Below are 27,346 nucleotides of genomic sequence, written 5' to 3' on the forward strand. Positions count from 1 at the left end.
CCTCTGGGACCGTGCCAGGGTCCGGCCGCGGGACCTCGCACCCCCCGCAGGCAGTCCCCTGCCTCCGCTCTTGGCCGGCGGGGTGGGGGCGGCGAGCACGGAGCACGTGGCTCGGGGTCCGGGGAGCCCCCCCCACCCCCCGGCACTGGCGGTCCCCGCGGTGTCCGGGCCGCGGGCCGGCGGCGGGAGCGGCGCTCGCGGGCGGGCGCGGGCAGGGGGCGCGCGGGGGCGCGGCCGGGCGGGGGTCGGCGGGCGAGATGTGCGAGCGGGCGGCGCGCCTGTGCAGGGCCGGCGCGCACAGGCTGCTCCGGGAGCCGCCGCCGCAGGGCCGCGCGCTGGGCGGGCTGCTGCGCTGGGTGGGCGCCAGGATGGGCGAGCCCCGCGCACCGCTCGTCCCCGACATTCCCGTCACGGACCCCAACCCCGGTCCCGCCGTGCCACGCGGGGGCACGGCCGTCATCCTGGACGTGAGTATGCGCTGGACCCTCCGCCCAGCGCGGCTGGGTGCCAGTCTGCACCGGGACCCGAGGACCCTCTCCTCTATCCTGCACGTTCCCACATCCCCACATCCCTTAGCTGGGACCCTCCTCGACGTGGAGACCCCAAGCGCAAACCCCCAACTCTCATTGCCGCTGAGGCGCCTGTCCCCCAATCCAGATCGCACGATCCCCTCCATTCCCTCCCTCCACTTTCCCTTATTTCCACATCTCTACATCCCATAGCTGGGACCCCTTCTTCCCACAGGGACCCCCAGGACCCCCAACTCCCCCTGACTGTACGATCCTCACCTCCATCTTTTTCATCCACTTCCTTAGATCCCCACATCCCATAGCCGGGACCCTCCTCCTAGAGGGGACCTCGAGCCCCCAGCCCCACACCCGGACCAGGAACCTCTTCCTCAGGCCCCTCCCTCCATATTCCCGCTTCCACTTATCCCACAGCCCGGACCCTATTCCTCTCTCATCGCGGCTGGGGAGCCTGTCCCTCTTGGAACTCCACGACCCCCTGCATTCCCTCCCTTTACATTCCTGCATCCCCGAATCCCATAGACCGGACCCCTAGAGCTGCCATTAAGTCTGGCAGCTCTCTTTTGGCCCTAACCAAACCCTCTCACTTGAATCCCTATGACTGGGACAAGAGCCCCTGGGCACTTCCAGCCCTCTCCTCTCTCTTCGCGATTCTTCCCTGCAGTGTTACTTATCTGAGACCACACACAGCCCCTCAACCACCCCTTCACTCTCTGCTAAGGAAGCTGAGCACCCCCAACCCCCCGTGCTGTCCACTTTGCGAGTGAAGCCCCTTCCCCACCTCTCTTTCCATAAAATCAGAACCATGCCCGGACGTAGGGGCCCTCACCCCTCCCCCAGCTCCACCCGGAGCTGTTGTCCTTCACTCTCTCCTGGCACCCTCCCCTTCCTGTACTTTCCATTGACTCTTGGACCCCAGACTCACTCCTTACCCCACCTACCTCCTCAAGCACCACACCTAGCTCCTTCACCGCTGCAGAGTGGGGGAGTCACATGAGTGGGAGAGGGCTGGTGGCCTGGCTATGGAGGGGCTTCTGGGGGATGGAACTGGTCCGAGCGGGTACCTTTACATATTATGAGGTTCTAGGAGAGTCAAGGTGTTTTTGAGTGTGTAAGTGCATGTGCGTGTGTTTGTGTGTGGCACACACCCCTACAAGTGTCAGGGGACTAGAAACCCTCTCCCCACTTTGCTTCCCTTGCTAGATCTCAGAGCCCATACATCTGTCTGGGCAGGAGGGTTTCAGAGATGGGTGTCCTAGTGCCTTTATGAACACACACACACACACACACACACACACACACACACACACACACACACACACACACACCACATGCACACACACAGAAGGATTGAGGCAGAGTCCAGAGTGGAGGTGGCAGCTTGGCCCTCTTTCAGGGGAGCCCTGTCCAGCCCTTCCCTCTGCGCTTGCTGCTGTGTACTGGCTGAGCCTCTATTTCTTCATCTGTGAAGTGGGGTAAGCAGTAGGGGGAGGGTGTCAGTCACGCTGGTTCCAGGAGCCACCTTTCTTGGTGTCAGTTGGGGGCACATCAACCAAGTCATTTCCACACCCAGGCCTTTTGGGGTCTGGGAGTACCCTGAGAATACACATTTCCCTTGCTTGTCCTATTGCTTGTGGGGTGCAGGTGAGCAGAGCCATCTGTCCTTGGACTCAAAGAGACTCCAGGGGGTGGCACTTCCTGCCTGGCCTAACAGATCCCTATCAAACCTTCCTGAGTCTCGGAAAACAGAGAGAGAGAGAGAAAGAGAGAGAGAGAGAGAGAGAGAGAGAGAGAGAGAGAGAGAGAGAGAGAGAGAGAGAGGAGGAGGGGGGGCTGGAAGTTTCCTTCTGGATAAAGGGAGCCAATTCCTCCAGGATCCTGGGACCATCTCAGTGCTAGGACATCAGTCCCCACAGGGAGCTGATTAAAAGTTAAGCCTGACTGAATAGGTTCAGGGTTGGACATCAAATCCCTCTGTGAGTTAGAAGGCCTTAGCAGACACGTTGGTCTGATGGAGCTGCTGGTCCACCTGCCTGGGTTATGGCCCGGACTGAGAGGCTTTTGGAAGTGCCCTGCAAATACCAGAAACAGCCTCTTGACCCTGGTCACCCAGCACCTGTCATTAAAGGACCTTGAAGGATTCAGATGTCAGCAAACCATGGAGTGACTTTGTCTCAAAGTGCAGGTCCCAGGTTTGGTCTGTTCCCCATCCCATCCCTGCTAGTTGCAACCAGAACGTTCCTGCCTGCCTCCCCCATCTCATAATGACGCCATACTTCCTGTGGGCTGATTTTGTCACCAGGCTTCAAGATCACCTCCTTCAGAAGGGACCCAGGCAAGCCAGAGCAAGGGGAGGAGGGTCCTGAAAAGCGAATGGTGGGAAGGCACGGAGCTCTCAGGGGGTTCTGAGCATGGCTGGGTGCAGCTGGGTGCTCAACAATGGGGGAGTCTAGAGGAATGAGTGAGTGTACACCTGCAGAGATACACGTGGGTGTTTGTGAGCGTGCAGCAGGAATGTGCGTGTCTGTCAGCAGCCGTGGGCAGGCTGGCAGAGCAGAGGGAGAGGGAGTGGTGGCTTCTGAAGTAGTGTGGGGAAGGCCTCTGCCCGATGCAGTCTCTCTACCCTGGGTCCCAGCCTTGGGGTCTCCTGGGGAAGTTTGGGCTTCCAAGCCTTACCCCAGCTGCTCCTGGGAGAGGGATCTCAGCTGGGTCAAGAGGCTGCTGAGGGCAGCTGCCCAGACTCAGCTCAAGACTGACTCCAGGTCTCCTCTCTGCAGATTTTCCGCCGTGCGGATAAAAACGGTGAGTTTCCCTCCAAGTGCTCCACTGCCCACACTCCCTGTCCTGATGTTTCATTGGAGACAGTTAGGGGTGGGGATGTGGACAACTATGAACCTGAAGACGAAGAACACAAGAAGTCCAGAAGTCCAAGGCTGTGATATGCCTTGGTTTCCCCTTCTGTCCTGTGTGCTGCCCTGAGCTTTGGGGTGAGGTAAAGAGGAGATGTAGGTGACCTAAAGACACTTCAAAAGAGAACCAGAGAGAGGTGTGTTCATACATGAAGGAAGTACTCATGAGGCCCTTGCCTGTCACCTGCCCCAGAGGCCCTGGTTCCCTTCCCAAGTAGGCTTGAATTCAAGGTGGCTCTGGATTTGTCCAGCTCCTCTGTCATTCGTGGGAGCCATTGTTGACTGTCCCGTGTGGTTGGTGGGGTAGAGCTCTTTGTGTTATGAAAGGACAGGGCAACAGGCCTGGGCTAGAGCCATTACAGAGGAGTGTTGTCCTCTTTGGGTCTGTCTTAGGGATGATAAACATCCTCACAGGCCTCCAGGTGAAGGACCACCTGCAGATTCCACATGGGAAATGGGGACATAGGGACATCAAATGGTACTGGAAATGTGGTAGCTTTGTGCAGAGCCTTCACCACCCAAGGAAAGACTCCCCCTTGCCCCCCAACACAGGCCTCAGGAGTGTCAGCCTGCAGTGGGCCTTACACTGCACCCTCCTGACCCCCACCACTCCTACAGGTTGGGATTTTGGACTTGTATTCTCTGGTAAGTTCACTGTGCCCAAAGCACAGCGGGTCCTCTGCTAATGTGCAAGATGCCTTCCCTCATGAGAACAGGCTGTATGTCTCTGGGAGGTTCTCATGATAAGGACTAGCTTTGTGGTGGACATGAGGTAGCCAATCCCCAGGAGAAGGCTAGAATGAGAGGCCTGACTGGCAGCCCGGGGTAAAACCCTGGAAGACGGCACTGACAGCTGGCAGAGGAGTGGAGACCAGCCAGAGATGAGGCTCATAGGCTCTTGCTTTTTGAAAGGTCACTGCAGCAGGCTGGGCTCCTGCTCATTAGTAGTGCCACCTGCAAACAGCCCCACTTGGTTTGCTGGCTGAGGTGATGAAGCTCCAGAACAATTTATCTTCTCTAATTGGATCAGAGGCCAAGTGGAGGATATTTTCTTCTTTATAGCTCATAGGTGCTCATTAGGCTTGTGGCTACCACCCAAGGTAAATGTCAGAAGGCTTCTGATCAGAGGATCTGCACACTTTGTCCTCCAGCTTCCTGTTCTCTCTGGGTACAGAGGACCCTGAGATTATCATCCGGTGATAAGGAGGTGGAAGCAGTCAGAGGGAAAACAGGGCCTGGTGTTGGGACACCCCATGCTGTGCCTGGGGCAGACATGACTAATCAATCACAGCACGCATTCATTGAGTATAGTATTGATTTCAGCTTTTCCATGCAGCCCAGTTACTCCATGAAAGATGGAGCCACTGACTACCCCTTGCCAAAAGGATGGGGGGCTGTGTTGGCACCTATCATGTGGCACAAAGTCCTGACCTAGGCTAGATTGAAGGTCTGAGCTCAGACTACTAATGCCTTGTAGGACTAAATAGAGGGACTGTTCACTTTCCTAGAGCTAGGACCTAGGTGGGGATTGGGAGTGATCACTGTAGGAAGGCTATTGGTGTCAGGTTAGGCACATTACTTAAACAGTATCCGAGTCAGTTGATTGAGGGGGATGCAGAAGGGAAGGTTGCCTGGTAGAAGGAATGCAAGGTGTTTGTGTGGTCCCCAGAAACCAGCTTCTGTTGTCTCTGTTCGATTGGGATTAGCAGTCAGTAGGCTTCAGTTTGACAACTGGGAGTTTGTCCGCCGAGGCAGTAGTTCTGGGAACAGGCTGTGGGCTGCCAGCCACCACATTCTCTCTGAGACAACAACTGCTTCCTTGCCTGTCCACTGCAGATGACGGGAAGCTGTCCCTGGAGGAATTTCAACTCTTCTTCGCAGATGGTGTCCTCAATGAGAAGGAGCTGGAGGACCTCTTCCACACCATTGACTCCGACAACACCAAGTGAGCCCAGGCTACCATGGGGCACCCTGGGCTTGTATAGGCTCCTCCCTTCTCCATAATGACAAGGCTCTGTTTAAGAGCAAAAGGCCTGCAACTCCCCCTGACTCACTAATCCAAAAGTCAGACCTGTCTGGCCCTCCTGTGTGTGACTGCCACAAAGTTTGTCTTTTCTGCACCACCTTGGCCAAGCAGGGAGAGACCCTGGGCCTGATACAGTATACACAAGACTGACAGGACGTTGGCAGTGACGCTGTGCAGTATCTCCATTTGGTTCTGATTCCAGTGCTACCCTAGAATCTGCTTCCTAAGATCCTTTCCCACTGAACACCATCCCAAACCACCCTTATGCATATGAATCCCAACTCTAGCATAAACCTCACTTCTGATCTTGGAGCAATTTGAGCCTTTTCTGCAACTCAGTCATGACATGGACCTGCAGCTCAGCCTTGCAGGACACCTGGCCCCCAGAGCCAGCCAGCATAGGTGTGCACGGCCCACACTCATGGGCCCTTCACCCATCTTTGTCTGTTGCTCTGAATTCTGCCCGGGTGGCTAAGAGCCACCTGGCCACCTTCCTCTGCCCCACTGAGGTGGTGAGGACTGAAGTTTCTGGGAGCTCTAGGGCAGGTTGGGTCACTGGGGGGTGGAGGGCAAGACTAGTGGTGATCCAGGCACACGTTTACTACCAAACTATGCAGGGTCATAGTAAAGTGGTAGCTTGAAGTCAAGGCTGGAGACCTGACAGGATGTCATTTTCTGGGGATGCCACTATGTAGGAGTGACTTCGATCCTGATAGCAGAGCAGAGGACATTGTCTCCAGGTCACAGGAAGTCTCACGGCTTCTCTGTAGCCTCCTTGGCACCCACTGAGTTATACATTGTCACTGGGAGCCTCAGGTATCAGCTAGTGAGGTGGAGGAGAGGAGGCTCTCCATTAAGATGTTGACCTGGAGGATGGGGTAGGAGGTCTGAGGAGAGTGAACCCACTTTAGGGGAGGTCAAAATTGGGAAGACATTCTGGATTCTTTGCTCCAGTATCCCCCAAAGTAGGAACTACAGACATTAGCCCCTTGAGTTGAGAAGCGTGCCTTCCTGACTCAGACAGCTCGCATGTCAGAAGCAGCATTCCAGGATGTCAGAGAAATTCCAAGGTGGTCACCAGCCTTGGAATCTACAGAAAACGTTTACCCAGACATACACTCTTGAACATGGGATCCACCAAAAGCAGGCCTAAGCCAAGCCAGAGTACAAACTAGTCCCAGAAAGGAGAAGGCATCAGAACCCACACAGCCACTTCCTGGTCCCTCTGCTGCAGCGCCTGGCACTGATGTCTTCACACACCTCTCTCAACCCTGAGCAAGAACCAGATCCTTCTCTGCTTTGGTATAAGGAGTGAAACCCAGGGCTAGAGTGGAGGCTGACCCAGGGCCCCAAGAGTCCCAGGAGAGGCCGGGGTATTATTTTTGACAACCTGTGATAATCGGCAGCCCTTTCCCCACCCTGCTCCCTGGATCAGCTTTCTCATTGGTCCCATCTACTCATGATATGGCCCATAGGCTTTGAGAGGAATATTGAGCAGCCTGGTTTGGTGGCATAGGTCTGTAACCACAACACTCAGGAAGATGAAGCAGAAAGATCATGAGAGTTCAAGGCCAGCCTGGGTTACATAGTGCAACCTTGTCTCAAAATAAGGAAAGGAAACAGCATGGTGGGCAGGCAGGTGGCTCCTGCTCCAGCCTCTTTGAGGTGGAGTTCACCATACCAGTGCTGAGCATGCAGAGGGGGCCACAGCAAGTGTTTTGGGGACTGCTGGGAGGGTCAGAAACTGGCCTGCTGACTCTGTCTCCCTCTCTCTCTCTCCATTTCCTCCCTCCCCCCCTCCCTCCACAGCCATGTGGACACCAAGGAACTGTGTGGTAAGTTCCGGGATCTACAGCCACCATGGTGTGGACAGGAATACCCAGAGGAGGGCAAATCAATATGGACCTAGGTGGGGCTGGTGGGAGGGCCCCAGGGAGAGGGTGGAATCCTCTGTGACCCCTGACCTTTGCAACCTCCTTCCCCAGATTACTTTGTGGACCACATGGGAGACTATGAAGATGTCCTGGCCTCCCTGGAGACCTTGAACCACTCGGTCCTGAAAGCCATGGGCTACACCAAGAAGGTCAGTGGGTATGGGGAGTGCACTCAAGAAGCTAGGGCCTGAACGCCAGTCTAGGTGTTTCTGAACATTGTTGCTCAAGGGTGTCTAGCTTTGTGGTGACAAGTGTTGGCAGGGCTCCTTGCAGAGCCAAGACAAACCACATAGTGAGAGGATGACCTTGGTGGATAGCCCTGTCCCCTAGAGTGTGTGCCAGAGTGTGAGGGTCTTTCCCAGGGTCAGGCTGGGTCCTGGTGTGGATAACTGGTGAGGGCAGGAATCCTGAACGATGGGCTCCTTCAAGAGCAGTGCAGACCCAGGGATCTGGAAATGGGAATTTAGGTTTTGTCTGTCTGAACTTGACCCAGGAGTGAACTGGTGTCCCCTAGTGGCTGGCACATGTGCAGTAGAGGAAGGCCGAGTTGATCTGGTCAGTGACCAGGTTAAAGGACTGGAGTCTCACTTTTTGTTGTCTGTGAAGTGGAAGTGCCCATCTTGCAGACCTTGACTGAACTAAACACCAAACTGTTGAACACAGAGCTACGTAGGTAACACCAGCTCCCTCATTTCCTCACACGAAGCCTGTGCCCTGCCTGCAGCAGACTGAAGACCCCTTCTTGCCATGCACCCTAACATTGCTGAATCTGCCCCACCCCCTGCACACTGCCATTCTGGCATTGCACTGTCAGGAGTCTTGCTGTTTGCGAATATTTTAAGACCTTGTGAGAGCCACTCTCAGGGGATGAGGGTATGTTCATCGTTGCAGTTTTGCGGCAGCCCCCAGTGTCCCCTGGTGGCTGGAGCATTAGCAGGGTGTGCTAGGCAAGTGTGTCAGCCTGGCTGTAAGAAGAGGGGAAGATGGATTGTGCAGCAACACAGTCCTTGACCCTTCCCCTCCTATCCAGGAGCAGAGCCCTGTCCCAGTAAAACCGTAGAGCATGGAACCTCACCATCCATGAGGGAAAGGAGCCTCCCAGGAGGCTCAGGCCAGCCTTAGTCATGCTGCCACAAGGATTGTACATGTAGCCTCAGGTGATCATGGTGATTTCAGGTGATTCCGGAGCATCCTTGCTGGGCCTGGAAATGGTAGCTGACTTTTTTTTTTTTTTTTTTTTTTTTTTTTTTTTTTTTTTGCCTTCTTTGGTATCTCCTAGCTGGCCTGTTTGAAGAAAGGCAGCTTGCTGATGATCTTGAATGCTTTCCTTGTATGCTGGTAGCTTTTATGTCAGTTTGACATAAGTTAGCGTCGACTTGATTAAGAAAATCCCCCCAGAAGATTGGCCTGTTGAACAAGCCTGCGGTGTATGTTTCTGGATTGATGATTGATGTCAGAAAGCTCAGCTCACTTTGGGTGGTGCCACCTATGGACTGGTGGTCGTGGGTGCTATAAGAAAGCAAGCTGAACAAACCATGGGGAGCAAGCCAGTAAGCACCACCCCTCCATAACCTCTGCATCAGTTTTTGCCTGGGTTTCTGCCCTGACCTCTCTCAGTGGACTGTGATGTGGACATGTAAACTGAAATAAACCCTTTGCTCCCCAGTTTGCTTTTGGTTATGGTGTTTCATCACAGCAAAAGAGACTCAAAGACCCCCTGTGATCCCTGATTGAGGCTGACTGCTTTGATTTTGTGACGTAATAGTCTCTGTCATGGTTAGCTGGGTTAGTCTCCTGCATGGTGACGAATATGGGCTCCTCTGGTAACTCTGTTGCATGTGACATATTCTCCAGATCCTAACACATCACAATGATGCAAGGCCCCAGCTTTTCAAGTACATCTAGAGCATCTCTCCACTAATTGCAATATTAATGCCAACTCTTATTTTAGAAACCTCTTCAGTTCAGCCTGTGCAAAAATATGTTTCGCCTTCCCCTTTGTTCAGTCTTGTCTTGGGTGATAGCAAGGAATTTGCTCAAATGCCTGTGGGTTTTTTTTTTTTTTTTTTAATGATCTGATGATTTTGCTTCAGCTATCGATGGGTGGATTCTATTTTTAGATTCTCTCAAATTGAATAGTCAGTGCTCTATGATAAACTTCCATCAGAGCATCATTCTTTCATCATCTCTCACTCAGTTCTGTCACCTACTGAGTGTCTTCTCTCTGCATTGGGAGTTGAAGTGGGAAGATGGCCTGGGGAGCAAACCATGTGACTAGGGCATCTCCTGTATGATGCGCCATCCCTAAAATGTATGGATGTTTTTTTTTTTTCTATTTAAAATCAAAATGTATCCAGAACTCTTGGGTCAAGGGTCTAAAAGGGTAGTGACTATTGTCATAGGTCTTACTGTTTTATGTGTGAAGTGTTTTACCTGCATGTACATCTGTGCACCATGCGTGTGCCTAAAGCCCACAGTAGCCAGAAGATGGCATTGGGTCCCCTGAAACAGGAGTCTCAGATGTGAGCCACCATGTAGGGCTGGGAATCAAACCCCAGGGTCCTTTTCCAGAACTCTTAACCACTGAGCCATTTCTCCAGACCCTGTAATAGGTGGTTTATAGCAAACCCTAATTTTTAAAAAATATTTATTTATTTATTTATTATGTATACACTGTTCTGTCTGCATGTTTGCCTGCACACTAGAAGAGGGCACCAGATCTCATTATGGATGGTTGTGAGCCATCATATGGTTGCTGGGAATTGAACTCAGGACCTCTGGAAGAGCAGTCAGTGCTCTTAACCTCTGAGCCATCTCTCCAGACTTGGAAAACCCTAATTTTATTCGTTTCCTTTTTGGTGTGTTCACTTTTGTATATTCTTTAACAAACCTGGGCATGTTCACTTTCAAGATCAATTATGCACAGTATGTTCTCATGATTATTTTTGAAAGTCTAAACCATTGTTTCACCAAGACAGATATTTCATGCAGAAAAGAACAATAAAAAGTCCTTAGGTGGTTGTGGGTCAGGGCCATCACAGTCTCAGAGCACTTCAGCTATAGCCCCAATTTCCTCCAGGGTTTGTCTCCTCCCTCCCCTCCCTCTCCATCCCTCCCTCCTTCCCTGTATCTCTCATTTCCTTTCTTTCATTTTGTTTGTCGACACAGGATCTTATTGTGTAGACCAGGCTGGCCTCTAACTTGTCACCCTCCTGCCTCAGCCTCCTCAGTACTGGAATTAGAAGCATCTGCCACTTCCAGCTGCTTCCTATATTTTAAAAATGTTATATTTGACAGGGTTGTCTATTTTAACCAGTTGTTTCTCATAGGCAGCCCTGGATGCTTATTTAATATGTGTGTTATGTTTTCTAACTTATTTGTGCTTCTCATTATAATTCTTGTCCTCTGTTGGCTTGGGTTCATCGTCACCTTGGCCTTTTTTTTTTTTTTTTTTTTTTTTTCCTTTGTGCGAATGGTAATTCTGAAATCCAGCACACTGACCTTTGGTATTTTCAAGGCCACCACAGATGGTACCATGAAGTGTCTTTGTCCCCAGAATTTTCCAAACTGTTTCTTGCATTCACTGTATTGTGATAAAGATGGGTGACCAGTAAGTTTCCTCCCCCATCGTGTCTTTTGGTTGCATGACACTTTGTCTTTGATGGTATCTGGGAGGGACATTTGGAGGGTGTGGAACATCAGACCTGAAAATAGATGTCCTGCCTTTGTTGGGAAATGCATGCAGCTAGAACACACTCTTTAAAAAAAAACACAAAGCCAGTCTGTTCTGCATATGCTAAAGTGAAACCTCGGTGATGTTACAACTGACTTCGGAGAAGTCAAAGAATGTGTGTGTGTGTGTGTGTGTGTGTGTGTGTGTGTGTGTATGCTGCTGTCTTTCCACAACATGGGTCCTGGGGATTAAACTCAGATTGTCAGAATTGGCCACAAGTTCTTGCCTACTGAGCCATCTTTTCCCTGTTTATGATTTTCTAATTCATCTTCCTTGTGGGACAGGAGAGCTAATTTCTAACAATAAATATGATCTTACCATTTAAATCTTATATTTCCATTGTTTTTCTCGTATATATTTTTATCCATTTTGTTTAATGCATGTAGACTTTTATTGTATTTTTATTATATCAAATAGCAGTATTCAGTAAAGCTAAGTTCAGAAAACAAACTGTGAAGTGCCAGTTCAAATCACTGTTCACCCAGAACCTCCATGATTGGGAAGGGTTTGGGTGGATGATTCTTGCAACTTTTTAATGGGTAGTTCTTTTTTTTTTTTTTTTTGGTTTTTTTTTTTTTCAAGACAAGGGTTTCTCTAGCTTTGGAGCCTATCCTGGCACTCTCTCTCTGGAGACCAGGCTGGCCTTGAACTCACAGAGATCTGCCTGCCTCTGCCTCGAGAGTGCTGGGATTAAAGGCGTGCACCACCAAGGCACGGCATTAATGGGTAGTTCTTTAATTCTTTTTTTAAAAAAATATTTTATTTGTTTTGCATACAACATTCTGCTTCCACTAGAAGAGGGCACAAGATTTCATAACGGATGGTTGTGAGCCACCATGTGGTTGCTGTGAATGAACTCAGGACCTATGGAAGAGCAGTCAGTGTCTTAACCTCTGAGCCATCTCTCCAGCCCCGTTCTTTAATTCTTTAACATTTTTATTTTAAATGCCCTCGGAGGCCAGAAGAGGATGTCAGATCCCCTGAAACCAGGATTACAGAGGGTTGTGAGCCATCATGTGGGTGCTGGGAATCAAACCTGAGTCCTCTGGAAGAGCAGCTAGTGCTCTTAACCACTGAGCCATCTCTCCAGCCCCAATATTTTTAATATGGTGTCAGAAAACGTTTATTTGCTGCCTTTTACCTAATATTTTAACACTTTCCCTGTAATTTTTAAGAGTGTGTATTTATTTACTTATTTATTTATTTATTTATTTATATTTTCAGACAGGGTCTCACTATAAAGCCCTAGATGTCCTTGAACTCACAGACATCCACATGCCTCTGCTCCCATGTACTGGAACTAGCAGTATGTCTTAGGGTTTCTGTTGCTGTAATGAAGCATCATGACCAAAACAAGTCAGGGAAGAAAAGGTTTATCTGGCTTATACTTCCAGACTCTAGTCTGTTATTGAAGGAAGTCAGGACAGGAACTCATCAGGTCAGGAACCTGGAGACAGAAGCTGATGCAGGGGCCATGGAGGAGTGCTGCTTACTGGCTTGCTCAGCCTGCTTTCTTATAGAACCCAGGACCATCAGCCCAGACATGGCATCATCCAGAGTGGGCTGGGCCCTCCCCCATTGATCACTAATTAAGAAAATGCCCTACAGGCTTGCCTATGGCCCAGTAGTATGGAGGCTTTTTCTCAATTGATGCCCCCTCCTCTCAGGTGACTCTAACCTGTATCAAGTTGACATAAAATTAGCCAGCACAAAGTGTGCCCTGCTGTGCCTGGCTGAGAGTGTCTCTAAATATTCCTACTTGAATTTACTAATTTTTCATTTATAATTGGGAATATTAGTTGATTTCTAAGATTTTACTGTTATAAATATATTCATATTATATATAATATACATATCATACTATGACTCTCACCCAGTGCATACAGATCTGTTCACTCTTTATTCTTAAGGAGCCATGATCAGAACTGGAGGTTTACTGCTCTAAAGAATATGAACAAGAGGATGGGGAGATGACTCAAGAGGTTACGAATGCCTGTTGCTCTTCCAGAGGACCTGAGTTCAGTCCCTGCTCACAACCCCTTCTGGCCTCCACAGGCACCTGAACACACATAAAAATAAAAGAAATCTTAATAAGAATATGAACAAGTTGAATGTAGTGATACACACCCATCACTCTAGCTACTATCCAGGCTGAGGCAGGAGGATTGTTATGAGTTCCAAGCCAGCCAGAGACGCTGTCTCAAGAAAAGACTATGAAGAGTGGAAGCCTCTTCATCCTCAGCTGACTTGCTTTAAGTGACAGCTGCATCCCTGTCACTAAGCTTAGCAAGGCTTACAGCAGCCTCAGCACCAGCCCCAAGGATGAAATAACAGTCTGACGCTCATTGTGTCCTCAGCCTCCTTATCTCTTGTCGTGTTTTCTCATTTAAGCTCTAGCGCCCTGGCGGTATGGCAGCTGGCCCTATCTGCCTGATCGAGTGTGATTGCAGAACCTCTCTGCACCAGCTTCTGTCTGCAAAGCCTTTGCTGCTCTGATGGGGTGCGGCCCAGCTGCACCATGTTTAATCAGCTCCGGAATGGTGTCTGCACCCAGGAGACTGTGGCTGCCTTTCTTCATTATGAGTGTTCCATCCAGGCTGGAGGCTCTTGCAATCCTTTGTTCTTCCTCCATTTCATTCTTTCTTCATCTCTTTTACACTCTTCCTTTTGATGCTCTGCTCTGCTTCATTGACTATGACTCAGAAGATAAAAATCTTCATTTTCATCTTATTAGTGGCTTCTGAAGCCGGGCATGGTGGCGAAGTAATTTAATCCCAGTACTCAGGAGGCAGGTGGATCTCTGTGAGTTCAAGGCCAGCCTGGTCTACAGCGCTAGTTCCAGGACAGTCAGGACTACACAGTGAGACCCTGACTCAACACACACACACACACACACACACACACACAGAGAGAGAGAGAGAGAGAGAGAGAGAGAGAGAGAGAAAGAAAAATCTCTGTAAACATCCTTAATCCTATTTTTTATTCTTAAATCATTAAAAACATTTCCTGTTCACTTTGAAGATGAGGGGATACTGAGATGGGGGATGAAGTGTCAGTAGTTTGACTTAATCTAATCATTGAGACGGCACAGCTTGTCAAGGAGCTTACTACCAAACCTAATGACCTGAGTCCAATCCCAAGGACTCACATGGTGGAGGGTGAGAACAGACTTCCACAGGTTGTCCTCTGACCTCTATGCATGCATCATGGCACAAGCACACACATGCATACATAAAAATACACACACAAATAAATAGTGAACAATTAGTGGCTAACGTATTTTCTTTCTTTACCTCGGAAGCCACTGCTCACACAGCATCTGTCTTAGGGGATCTTTCTCTGTGGCTCGAGCCTGGATGTTAGAGGAGATTCTCCACTGATCACTCTCTACACAGTCACCTGGCAAATCAAATGCTCTTCAGGGTTCTGGGTGGCTCTCAATGACTACAAATGGCTTGTCACAGGGTGCACCCACAATAGCCCCCCGGCCCTCCACTGCAGAGCTGCTCTCGGCTCTTGGCAGAGGAAAAAAGGGTAGTGTCTCCATCGCTGCTCTACCCCGCAGAAGGTGACCTGTCTTTGGAATTCACATTTTCTGCATTTACTGACTGCCTTGTCAGGCCCTGGTCTGATTGATGTGAACCCACGTCCCACTCCTGTCCGGTAGCCTTTTCGGGGGGAGGGGTGCTTATTTACGTATTTGTTTGTTTTGATCATATTATGTCATCTTGGTCATTTGGAGGCATTCCGTAGTCGGAGTCCATGGGTGGCATCAGGTTGTTAGAAAGACAGCCAGGGGCTGCCTGCACCTCAGACTAGGGTGTCTTCTCCACCAGCGTCTGCCGGCAATGGCTCCAAGCCAGGCCTTGGGACAGAATGTCCACTTTCATGTACCCTCCCCCTGTGCCACCCCCACGCCTTCTTCCTCAGGCTCTCTGTCTTCCAGCCATGTTTCCCAATGTGTAATTATTGCTAATTAATTCCCAGTCAGAGTGATGGATAGTTTAATTTGCTTTCCTTGAGAGGCTTGTTTTCCCCTGCTTTGCCAGGGACTGGGCAGAGTTCCAGTGTACAGAGGGAGGGGTCACTCCAGAGGGTGAAGTCTCAGCGCTGGAGGTCCAGCACTCTCCCCACCCACCCTCCCTGGCGGTGGTTACCTCCGCACCCCTGTTGGCTCTAAGAATCCAAACTTCTCCCGTCTCTGCAGCCTTGTGCAGAGGCAGGGATCTCCACGAGGGATATCAGTACTGAAGTCTTACCAGAGGGAGAGGTTCTGCTGCACACCGTACAGCACCCCCCCTCTCTCCAGAGCTTGCTCCCCACCTCTCCACTCCCCCTACTTTTGTGCCCCCACTTCTGAGCACAGGTCTCAGAGGATTTCTTTGGGAGCCATTTAACTTTCTTGCCTGCTCCAATTTTCTTCAGTTAGTTGTCTGAATAGTGACATGAAGACTTAGGGCCACAAAGAATTCTTGTGGAAGCAAGAAGGGAGCGGAGTCCATGAGGCCATATTCCCTGTTGCTTTCTCTCTACTACAGAAACAAAAATGCCACTCAGCGATTGCTGGCATTGTTACCAGCATTGCAGCCATTATCATCACCATCACCACCACCACCACCACCATCACCATCACCAGCATCACTGTTATCAACACTGCCACCATCGCCATGGTAATTGTCACTGCCAACATCTCCATTGCTGTCTTGACCATCAACATTGCCATTGCCATCATTCACCAACACCATTGCCAACATTATTATCACTGCCACTTTTATCACAGCAGCTACAGTTTACTATCTGTCATGTGATGGACACTGTGCCAAGCATCTTATACTCATCTGGTCCCTGATAGGTAAGATGGCAGAATGTACTACCACTGGCTGGGTTTGGAGAAGTGATCCAAATGAAGCCAGAGGTCCTGCTTTGGCCTCTGAATCTGGGGCCCTGCTGTGTATGCTCTGCACCTCTAAGATGCAGGAGGCAGTGCAAGGCCCCACAAAGCAGAGACATGAGCCCAAGGTGTCCCCAGCCACTGTGCCAGCCCACATCCAGGTTCTCCCCACTGATCCCAGGTGTATGAAGGTGGGAGCAATGTGGACCAGTTTGTGACCCGATTCCTTCTGAAGGAGACAGCCAATCAGATCCAGTCGCTGCTCAGCTCCGTGGAAAGTGCTGTGGAAGCCATTGAGGAACAGACCAGCCAGATCCGGTAGGTCAGTGGGACATATAGGGGGTACTTACAGCAGCCTGACCCTTTGTGTACCTCAAATCTTGGTGACCTTGGCCAAATTGCTGCACCTCTCTTTCACTCCCCAACTGCAATATGAAGATACACTTAGGACCTACTACCTGAGTTGTGAGACTTACATGGGACAGAACGTACTTAGGAGAATGGTTGATATGGGACATGCAACCATAGATCTTGTCACAGTTCTCCTTGTTCTTAGCTGGAAAGACTGAAGTCCCAGTCCAGGCCTGCTGCCTGGCTCACTTCTGAACACCAGAAACCAGCTTGGGAAGTGGTATCTGGCTACAGGATGGGGGATGTCACATGGTAGAAGTGAAATATCCAGAGGGAAATGTGTTCCTGCCGGGAGCCCTCCAGATCCCCAAGGGCGGCTTCTTTTTGACCTGGAGAGCTGCAGAGATGGAAGGAGCTACTGAAGGCAGCATAGGACCAAACTAATGCTGAAGGAGATGCTGGCGAGGGATGGAGTTCAAAGGGCTGCTCCTTTGTCTCTGGGTACATGGGCAAGCATGGGGGTTTCTCATGGGCACTGAGGATGCTGTGTGCTTGGTGCCTGGACTGGGACTTCAGTCTTTCCAGCTAAGAAGGGCCTGCTCAAAAGGATATGTGATAGGTAGAGTTTTAGTTGGGTGCGGTGGTAGGGGTGGGAGAGAGAAGTGGGATTGTCATGTAAAACAATCTTGTATCCAATTCAAATAAAAATATGCAAAAAGAAGAAGAAAAGAAGAAGAAGAGAAGAAAAGAAGAAGGAAAAGAAGGAGAAGGAGAAGGAGAAGGAGAAGGAGAAGGAGAAGAAGAAGAAGAAGAAGAAGAAGAAAAAGAAGGGCCTGCTCAGCTTAGAGCACAGCCACATGCTGCCTACAGCTGACTCAGGAAACTCCTATCTGTTCAGATCAGAAAAGGGGAAATGGGACCCACACACAGGCGGGCAGCTGCCAGGGAGCCCATATCCCTGGGCTATCCAGCCTTGGCTTTATCAGTGTACAACTTCAGGGTGCCTGGCAGAGGGGCATAGTGGGAGCAGGATGTTCTTTTGCTGTGGGGTGGGGTTTGAGTGGGAGTCACTTGGTCAGTGAGGACCTCAGATAGGGTTGTGAGGGGTTCTTAATGACATTGTTGCAAAAATGTGTTTGCTGTCAGCACTTGAAAAATGCAGTTCATGACTCTGTCCATGTGGGCAGCCTTGCAATACCAAGTCCCCAGTGTCATCGGCCACCATTCTGGGGACAGACAGCTTTCCCTTTATTGATTTATATTATTATCTTAATCAAACTTCCCCTTTTCCTCCTGCTGTGGACAGATAGCAGCCTTGGGCAATTTTCCTGGCTGCCTTCCTACGCTCTGTGGCTCTATCCATGGTTCCACCCGCCTGCCCCCACTAGGAGGGGATAACTCTGGGGTGTCAGTGGAAGGAGTGGGTGGTGTGTCTTGATGGGAAATCTGTTCCGTGCCCACAGACACCTCAAACTGCCCCACATCTAAACACTTTTGGCTACAAGCCCTGAGTTCTCTTGCACTACCCTCTGTCCCCACCATGGAGTAGCCCCCAAGGGTGCTGTGTTCCAAGAGAAGCTGCTTGAGGGGCCTCCCACTCAACTCTTCATGGTCTGAGGGACACACTGAATTTGTTACTGGCATGTAGAAATGTGTGTGTGATAGACAGCTCAAAGCCTCCGCTAGCCTTGTCTCTCTGGGGGAGCTGAGCCTGCTTCCTCAACACAGGAGAAAGTCTCGTTAAGCTTTCAGGAGTCACAGGAGACAAATTCAAAATGGGATAGGGGTATCAGCCACATACCCCATTAACTGCAATATCTGTAGTCAGTTTTGCAAGCCCATCTTTGTGCATAAGGAATTGGCTGTTCACCCCGAATTTTTGGAGACCCTGCTGGGTGCCTGTCACTGTGTTAGGGGTGAAGGGTGCCAGGTGAGTTATGTGCATGGGGGAAAGAGGACATGGGGACAAGAGATGGACTCTGGCTCTGGCTAGGTTCAGGGTATTTTCTTGCTGCCTTGTTGGGGGTGGGGTGTCTCACTGACCCAGGTCTTCCTCCCCAGAAGTCACTCCACAGTCTCTACTGAGACTAGGAAGGAGGAAGCTATGAGCTATGAGATCAGCCAGATAGGTTCCTGGCCCAGCCATGAAAATGAGCCTATGGGACACAGGGTCTGGCCTCAAGAGTCCTGGCTTAGAGCTATGCCCCAGCTGACCACATGGCCTTGGCCAAGTCACCTGCCTCATGGGTGGTTTCCTCCTGTGTGAAAATGAAGGTCACTCTGACCATCCTGCAGATGTGGTCCCACAGGGCAGGCCTGTGCACATTTCAGGGCATGGCCAGTGCTTCCAAAGTGCATGGTGAAGGTTGTAGAGGTGATCATGGTCCTACAGCTGCCCTCATCAACACCTTGTTTCTCCTGTGCACACTGCAGACAGGAGCACTGCAAACCCAGCCACGGCATCACCGAGAGCCACTATGGAGGCCCCAGTCCTCCCTACATCCCCAACCACAAACTTGTTCCCCCCGAGCCAGCCGGGAAGAGCCTGTCTGTGGGTAAGAAAGCATCAATGGGCACTACCCTCCAAGGGGACCCAAGGAATCTCCTCTAGGGCCTAGCCTGGGGTTGGGGCTCGGCCTCCTCAGGATGGCCCTGCCCACCACCAGGGTCTCTCTGTTTTTCAGCCACAGGGGAGCCAAAGGAGGAGGGGCTGGAGGGCCAGATAAGCCGGTTGGCAGAGCTGATTGGGAGACTGGAGAGCAAGGTAGGCCCACCCCAAGCCCCTTTCACCTTTCTCCTGTCCACTTTAGAACTTGTTTGCTGGGGAGGTTGAGGTCACCCTGGTGGGTGGGAGGTTGTACAGAGTTGGACTGAGGCCATGGTCCTGACTATGGGAGGGCAGGCAGCATTCCAGGTGCAGAGTAATCAGTAAGGTCCTATGCTGTTATCATTTCCAAGAAAGCTAGCTCCAAGACAGGAGGCAAAAAGCAGGTGTGAGTGGGACTCCGCAATGGTTGGAGGCAGGTTCCAGACAGGAGAGTGCTGACCACACAACACAGTCCAGAAGTGTGGAGCTAGGGACAGTGTGTAACTTGAAGGACTCCCACAGGGGCTTGCAGATGGGTGGGCTCAGGTGTTCCTCTGCTGGAGCTGGGTTTCTGCTCTTTGGCTCCATTTGAGTCAGTGGCTTGCTCTCTCTGAGCCTGACACGCCTGCTCTGATGACAGCGGAGACATCTAGGCGATCAGTGTTCCTCACCAAGGTGCAGGTGGCTCAGGTCAGAGTCTGATGTCCCTGTTAGCATCTAACCTTAGCCATGTTAGCACTGCTGTCATCCTTTACCAAATTACCTACACATGTGCCCAGGGCTCCCATGCACATGCTTACACCGAGTGAGTGACAGGTATCTCGGAGCCCTGGGATTGAGGTAACATTTCTTCTGTTTTTCTGTATTTCTTTTGCAAGGAGCTCTGGTACTTAGCTGGTTTGGGGCTTTGTTCTGAGGGACTCATGGGCGTGAAGCAAGGGCCTCCTCACTGGAAAGCAGTCTGATGGGAGGAAAGGCTGTTGGTGGCTCAGCTGCAGGGCTGTGACTGAAGCGGGGGTCCCCCTCCCACACCCCTTTTAAGCCTGCTGCCCTGCCCAGGGTGAGAGCAGCATGGTGGGGACCTTGTGCCCGGTTGTCATAACAACTCAGTGGGTGCCCCAGGAGGGAGGCTCTTTGAAGCTTATTTTTAGTACCCCGGTCGCCCTAACAACCAGGCTGCTGGTAACCAGGAGCACCTAGGCATCCTGGAGATGGGGCGGGGTCCTCCAAGGTCTCTGATTGGCCTAAGCCATTAGTATGGGCAGATTCAAGCCAGCTCCAGGCTTGGCCCCCCAGATAGCCAGGCAAGGCTTCTAACTGTGCCTGGAGAGCAGGGAGGATGGAGGTCCTTGGTAGCAGGTCTGGGTACTGCTGGGCTGGCCATCTCATTGTAGAGAGACCAAAGGGCCCCGGCCTTCCTGGAGCTGCCCATGTGCCTGTTAAGTGACAGAAACAAGCTTGAATCTTCGAAGACATCTTATCTACTTGGCCCTTTCTTGAGATGTACAGACAAGAGGTCAGTGGAGACTAGAGGTGTGATTCAGAGGCAGGCCCTTGTTCAAACTTGAGAACCAACCACCCACCACTGTTTTCTTTAACAGTGGATGCACCTCTTGCTTGTTACATGTAGCTGTCTTCGGGCAGGGCAGACAGGCACAGAGGCTGTGATTGTGAGGTACCCACATTGTAGGAAGAATAGAGGAGACATAGGTTTAAACTCAGGCCCTAATAATCCTTAACTCATCTGAGCCTGGGGTTCTGTGCTGTGACATAGCAATGACTGGACATCAGTGTGGCCCTGTCTTGGGTGCCAGGTACTGGTGGCCCACAGAGCAGGCATGGCTTCTGCATTCCTGAATCACACAGTGGGCAGCAGCTGGCTCAGGGAGGCTGGGAAATGAGACTTATACAGAAAGCTTTTGGTCATGGCTTTGGACGAGCATCGTACAGGCCATCCCACGCAGGCCAAGGGTTAATGGGAAACCCAGGGTCACTGCTATGGGTGAGGTCAGCAAGTTATGGGTCTTAGGGCTCTTATGAAATCTTGGTAAAAACAGTTTCTTGGGAGCCCACCTTGGTCTCTGAGTCTCCTAGTGCTTCAGAGGCCTGGACCACAAGGAGCTCTCTGCCATTTCCCTGACTTCGCTGGCCCTAGGACCCCCTGTTGCTGCTCTGTGTCTGGGAGCTAAGCAACCTTGTCCACTAGGCCTAGCACATAGGAACAGGGGCTGTAACTCTGGGGGGGGGTCCCAGGTACCCCATGTCCTGGGTGGGGCCTTGGGAGCCTCCCTGGAGGTGGCCTGCTACACAGGCACCACTGTGCTTTGTTCTAGACCCTCTGGTTTGACCTGCAGCAGCGCCTCTCAGACGAAGAAGGCACTGACATGGTGAGACGCTCTCTGCCCCTCCTCTGACCTGTTCTTCCAGCCCTCTGAGGAGTATTGTAGCTCCATGTCTCAGCCTTCCCTCCCCAAGGGGCATGGTGAGCCAAGGCTCCAGGACTCTGGTTAAAAAGCATCTGGCCTAGAGTAGAGCAATCATCTGGCCCTCTCTGTCACCAGACTGCATTTGGTCAGAAAGACAGCCTGCCAGTCACTAGCTATGCCTCTGGATAGGGGTCCCTGCAGCATTCCTACTGCCCTGTTTGTGGGGGCCCCTCAAGGACTTCACCCACTTGGCCCAGCCTTCCTTTAGCTGATTTGCACATCCAAGAATAAAAAGCATGGTGGTTTTATTTTGACCCTTTTGTCTCCACCTCTCAGGAACAAGGTATGGGTGGCAGGGGAAGGGCCTGACACACATGTTCACTCTCACTTCGGCCCACAGCACCTGCAGCTGGTCCGACAAGAAATGGCTGTGTGTCCTGAGCAGCTGAGCGAATTCTTGGACTCCTTGCGACAGTACCTCCGGGGCACTGCTGGAGAAAGGAACTGTTTCCAGTAAGTGGCAAAGATAAAGGGGATGTAATCAGGGCCTCTGGCTGGCAGTAGGGGTGGGGAGGGATGGACCTGGCAGAGCCAGCCCTCTCCTAGGGGAGGCACATGACAAGGAAGCTAAGAAAGTGAGGCTCAATCTCATTCCAGCTGTAGGAGGTAGTGGGTGAGTTCACCCCCAGGCCTGGGCTCACTCATATGTCAAGCACAGTATATTGGGAGGGCAAATAGAATAATATGCTGGGCTGAGGCCATGCCTGTTCGTGCACCACTCACCCAGAGTCATCACTGTTACTCACACAATAGAGCCTAACTCGCTTGATTAAAGGGAGAAGCTGAGCTTCCAGAAGGTATGTTTTCCAGAATGCAGGTCACCGGCCCCCACCCACTCCTGTCCTGCCAACCCTGGGTTGGCAGCAAGGTGAAGCAGATAACTGTGGCCTCCAGTGAGGGGTCTGCACACATAGCTCCCAAGAGAGGGGAGATGTGGTTTGGCTGGACAGGTGATGGGGGAGTAAGGAGGGTGCCAGAGGCTCTGTGTTGGGATGGCATCATCAGGAGCTGGGTTGGCCCTGTCTTCTGTGTGAAGATAGGCTGACAGCTGCAGGGAGAAGCCACACATTCAGATGAGGAAGAGCCCTGCTTTGGCTGATGGAGGGGAAGATGGAAATGGGGTAGGCAGGGGATGGCTAGGCCTTTGGCCTCCAGAGAAACTTGATAAAGGATCATTTCACCAATTGCATGGGAGAGGCCAGAATACAGTCACGTTGACTGTGGAAGTCATGTCAGTTTCTTGGTGCCTGTGGGCATGCCATGATATCTGTCTGGAGGTCCCCGATGAGGACAGGCTCAGTGAGGTGGTGTACAGATGGTCATTTTTCTTTGCTGTGCTGGGACCGAACCAAATCTCTTGTGGGTGCTGGCCACATGGCATCTCTCAGCAACATCGAAGCCCTTACCATAGTTCTTAAAGGAAGAAAGGGGAGGAGAACTTCACCTTGTGGTTTGGACACCCCTTATCCTCACCTGGGCCTTCCTGGTTTTGTTGCCCCTCCCATCCCAGTGCTTCTTCAGGACAGGACCCTGGTATAGGTTCTATACACAGGGTGCAAAAGGTTTCCTCCTGTTGTCCTCCATACCCAAGCTTGCCTTGCTGTGCCTTCCTGCTGGAAGTCCCCACCTGAGAAGCCAGCAGTCAGACAAAGGTTACCTGACTGACTGTCATCATCCTGTGGTAGCCACACTCCTATGGTTCCAATTGTCCATGCTAACCTTTGCTGTGTCTACAGAGAGACCAGAGTGGGCACCTACCCTGGCTGGCACAGAACCTTGGCTGGCAGGCACAGCTAAGGCTGGCAGGCACCTCATCCACTCAAGAGCCTGAGGCTGGTGCACGAGTCACATTCCCTCACTTCTCATGAATAACCATTCATGACTTGGAATTTGCATAGCCTTCACCCTAATGAATGTCACCTCCTTGAGAGGCTCAGGTACACTTCTGCCACATGTGGCAAAGAAAGGCATCTAGGCTCCAGGAGGAGCTGGCGGGGACAGGAACAGCACTGAGTGCACCCTTGACTCCACCAGAGCCCACAAGTTCGTTCACATCACTGCCCCAGTCACCAAGATCTTCCGCATCTGAAATGGAGTGACAGCCCAGGTCATTCAAGGGACTTGCCTGGGCTGCGGGTCATTTAGTGTGGGTAGTCCACCCTGAGTTTCAGTGTCCTCTTAAGGACCAAAAGAGACAGAGTGAGCAGGGCACAGGCTGGGTGCTGTGGTTTGAAAAGCAGGTGCTTTGCATGTATGTGCGCGCGTGTATGTGTGTGTGTGTGTGTGTGTGTGTGTGTGTGTGTGTGTATGTATGTGTAGGACAGAGGTTAGTCTTGGGTATTGTTCTTGAGTTGTGAGTACTCAGCTTCTCTCTCTCTCTCTTTCTCTCTCTCTCTCTCTCTCTCTCTCTCTCTCTGTGTGTGTGTGTGTGTGTGTGTGTGTGTGTGTACACTAGGGGTTGTGGAAGGGGGTGCTTGTCTTAGGGTTTCTATTGCTGTGATAAAACACCATGACCAAAAGCAACTTGGGGAGGAAAAGGGTTTGTTTCGTTTATCACAGTCCATCACTGAAGGAAGTCAGGACAGGAACTTAATCAGGGCAGGAACCTGGAGGCAGGAGCTGATACAGAGGCCATGGAGGGTGCTGCTTATTAGCTTGCCCTCTAGGGCTTTCCCAGCCTGCTTTCTCATAGCACTTACTGACACTAAGTAAGAATAATAAGACCTTAATGGAGGCGTTTTCTCAGTTGAGTTTCCCTCCTTTATAGCTTGTGTTGACTTAAAAACTAGCCAGCACAAAGTCAGGACAGTATCCAGGAGATATTCCTCTCCTCCACTATGTAGGTCCTGGGAATCAAACTCAGGGCATCAGGCTATGTTTCAAACACCTTTACCTGCTGAGTCAGCTTACTGGCCCTAACATTGTTTTCTTGAGACACATTCAGTTTTTTCACATGGATTCTGGGGGTTGAACTCAGGTTTTCAGAGTCATGTGCCAACTGAGCCATCTTCCCAACTCCCCAAACCAGATGTTTTAAATCCTGCTTTCATTGTGGGCCTTGGTGCTATGCCAGGTGCCCTTGTGGCTGCCCCTGGAGACTTGGGGTCATTGTGGTCAGTGAAATAGCACCTGCAAGTGGGCTAAGCTGCACTCTCGGCCAGGATAGCCCCGGTGTCTCCAGCTCCTATTGTCCGGTGGATGGCCAATGGGGAAGACAGAGGTTGAGACTGTGATGTCCATCTGTGGGCAGTGGGCAGCCATCGCCAGCCACAGATGTTCGTATCGCTTCCCTGCAGTGTCGCTGCAGTGAGGATGGCAGATGGCCTCACCTTCGTCATCTATGAGTTCTGGGAGACAGAGGAAGAGTGGAAGAGGTAGGTACAGCCTTGTCCCGACCCCATGCCAGGGAGTGGAGCTATGGTAAGATGGGGATGGCTGGCTCTAAGTCCCTGTCCCTTGACCCTGAGGACCTTCAGAGGAGAGGGTGGGGGGATGGTGAGTGTGGTTTCTGGTTGCAGAGGCCTCTACATCTGAGCAAGCTTCCTTTCCTGGCTAGCTGTGCCTCTCACCCAGAGGCAGCAGGCCGGGTCTTAGTGAGACCCCTGACCCAATCTCTCCATATGGCACCATGCATGTAAATCTCTGCTCCAAAGACGCAGTTTCCCACAGCCCCCCTGCCGCTCATCACCTGCCTGCATCGTCAGGTGCTGAGTCTGGAGCCTTGTGGTCAGTAGTGCTGCCGAGTGCCTTGGGACGACACTGTGCTGATTCAAAGCACAGCCCAGGCACTTCGTTGACCTCCCCAGAAGGAGACACAGTACTGCAGAGGTTTCTAGTTACCCATGTACAGCTCCAACACAGGAAGGACAGAGAGGGTCACTTTTGTCCCTGTTCTTCCCCTCAGTGAATACTCGGGGCTGTGAGATTGAGGAGACCCAGGTGCTGCAGGGAGGAGTGATCACACAGGGCTGGCTCGCAGACACAGGGGCTCAAGCCTCCTAGGGCTACAGTGCTGTCATCTGCCCGGGATTCAGTCCTTCCCCTGTGGCTGCAGCTTTAATCCAGAGGGGAAAGGTCGGGGCTGGAGGTCTGATCCTGTTCCCATGGGCAGTCTAGAACAAAAGGCCTTCCAGGATGGATGTTCACAAGGTCACAGCCCCTCCCCCAGTCAGAGCAGGATTAGATCTGGGCCCACACCTAACGTTCCCCTCCCCCCTCTTCTAAGACATACCCCTGGACTAATCCATGCTCCTGGCTTGCAGGCACCTGCAGAGTCCTGTGTGCAAGGCCTTCCGACATGTCAAGGTTGACACGCTGAGCCAGCCTGAGGCCCTCTCTCAGATCTCCGTGCCAGGTAGAGGGGCCAAAGATAAAACAGCCACTGGGGTGGGTGCCCCAGGTCTCTAAGCAGCACCGGCCACCGTGAAGGGGGCCCCAGCCCTACAGGGACTTGCTCACTCACCACCAGGAACCCTGGTCCAGCTTCATGCTCCTGAGCCAAGGCTTGGTGTATAGACAGAGACAGGGTGAGGCCAGGGCACCAGTGGTACATGTGGGGGCCCACGTGAGACACTTAGGAAGTATGTCTGCCCAGAGAGAACCTAAGACTCCCACCCCTCACCCAGGGCCTGAGTGAGCAGCACAGGGTCTCAAAGCCTGGCCTGGAACTCTGCTCAAGGCCTCCCCATACCCACTCTACCTACTCCTGCCTGCAGCCATCCCAGCCTCCATGGGAGGGGCCTGGATTCCCCACAAGCCCAGCCACTAATCACCACTTCTCTCTCTCCTGCTTCCAGCTGCCTGGTGCACTTCAGGCCGAGACTGACTCCTCCTGGGGCCCTGTTAAGGAGCCTATTGGTCCCCCCACACACACACTTCTTGTAAAGGACAACACCCCTTTTCTAGAGAATTTGGTACGCAGCTGTCTTTTCAGTATACTAATAAAAGGATGTGTACTTCCCCCTGCTATGACACTGAGGAGGCCCCTCCCTGTGGCATCCCACACCTGACTTGACCTGGCAGAGTGTACTGCTGGGGTGCTGGTGAGGCCAAGGTTAGCAGGGAAGGCTTCCCAGGCCAGCCTTCAACCAACAGCTTCCCACCCCAGCCTGCCTCTGGCCTCCCTGACCCCTGACAGCTGAGGCCCTGCAGGATCCACCTCAGATGGATAGGCCTCTTTCTCTGCTTCCCTCCTCCTTGAAGGCCCTTTACCTAGTAGGAGCTGTGACCCTGTAGTACCCAACATAGGCTTGGGTAGAGCCCAGGTCCCCAGCACCATGCTAGGCCCACAGCCACCAAATAAAGTCTGGTTAGAAACAGTGTGTGTGTGTCATTTCTGTCCCTTTCCCAGCTGACCAGCCGGAACTGGATGGGACCAGTTGGGACCACAGTCAGCTGAGCCCTCCTATGTCAGTTATTAATCAAGACTCACAGACATGCCCATGGGCAAGTCTTATCTAGGCAGTTCCTCAATTGACAGTTCTTCCCAAGTGACTCTAGCTTGCATCAAGTTGACAAAACTTACCAGCACACACTGTTCCCATCAGAGCTGTCTCTGGTCCCCTGTATCCACAGTTTTGCATCCAGGATTCAGCTAACCACAGGCCAAATAAAAATCCTCATCTCTGCTGACATGCTCTGTGTAGTCGGACAACAAAGCTTGCCACTGTGTAACCAACCATTCAGGTGGTTCTCTGCTGAGGATAATCTAAAGAGACAGGAAGTAACCGGTGGATGTGCGCAGGTTATTGTAGTGGTACAGTGCCTTTTTATGTGAGAGACTCCCTGTGTATGGACAGACCCATGAGGCCTGGAACCAGAGTCCCATGGTACAGAAGGACAGCTACATTCAGTCACAATGAAGGGTGTTGACACCTGCTACAACCCTGCAAAAGTGAAGAGC

At 51.6% G+C, this 27,346-nt stretch overlaps 1 protein-coding gene across 3 annotated transcripts; it reads left to right on the top strand.

The window, feature by feature from the left end:
• Window positions 1-257: 257 nt before the first annotated feature.
• Necab2 (N-terminal EF-hand calcium binding protein 2) lies at window positions 258-26,735 on the top strand. Of its 3 annotated transcripts, XM_027410769.2 has the most exons (13): window positions 258-467; window positions 3,305-3,329; window positions 5,273-5,381; window positions 7,272-7,297; window positions 7,448-7,545; window positions 16,202-16,338; window positions 18,805-18,926; window positions 19,056-19,135; window positions 21,292-21,345; window positions 21,785-21,897; window positions 24,741-24,818; window positions 25,707-25,798; window positions 26,241-26,735. In XM_027410769.2, the coding sequence occupies exons 1-13, from the start codon at window positions 258-260 to the stop codon at window positions 26,267-26,269; spliced, it is 1,173 nt and encodes a 390-aa protein (XP_027266570.1). In that variant the 3' UTR covers window positions 26,270-26,735. The 3 variants fall into 3 exon arrangements, with proteins under 3 accessions (XP_027266570.1, XP_035298602.1, XP_035298603.1); XM_035442711.1 differs by lacking the exon at window positions 21,292-21,345; XM_035442712.1 differs by lacking the exons at window positions 258-467; window positions 7,272-7,297; window positions 26,241-26,735 and having other exon boundaries at window positions 2,367-5,381; window positions 25,707-25,857.
• The last annotated feature ends 611 nt before the right edge of the window (window positions 26,736-27,346 follow it).

The sequence above is a fragment of the Cricetulus griseus genome, chromosome 3 (genome assembly GCF_003668045.3).
Source record: "Cricetulus griseus strain 17A/GY chromosome 3, alternate assembly CriGri-PICRH-1.0, whole genome shotgun sequence".
NCBI classification, from domain to species: Eukaryota; Metazoa; Chordata; class Mammalia; order Rodentia; family Cricetidae; genus Cricetulus; species Cricetulus griseus.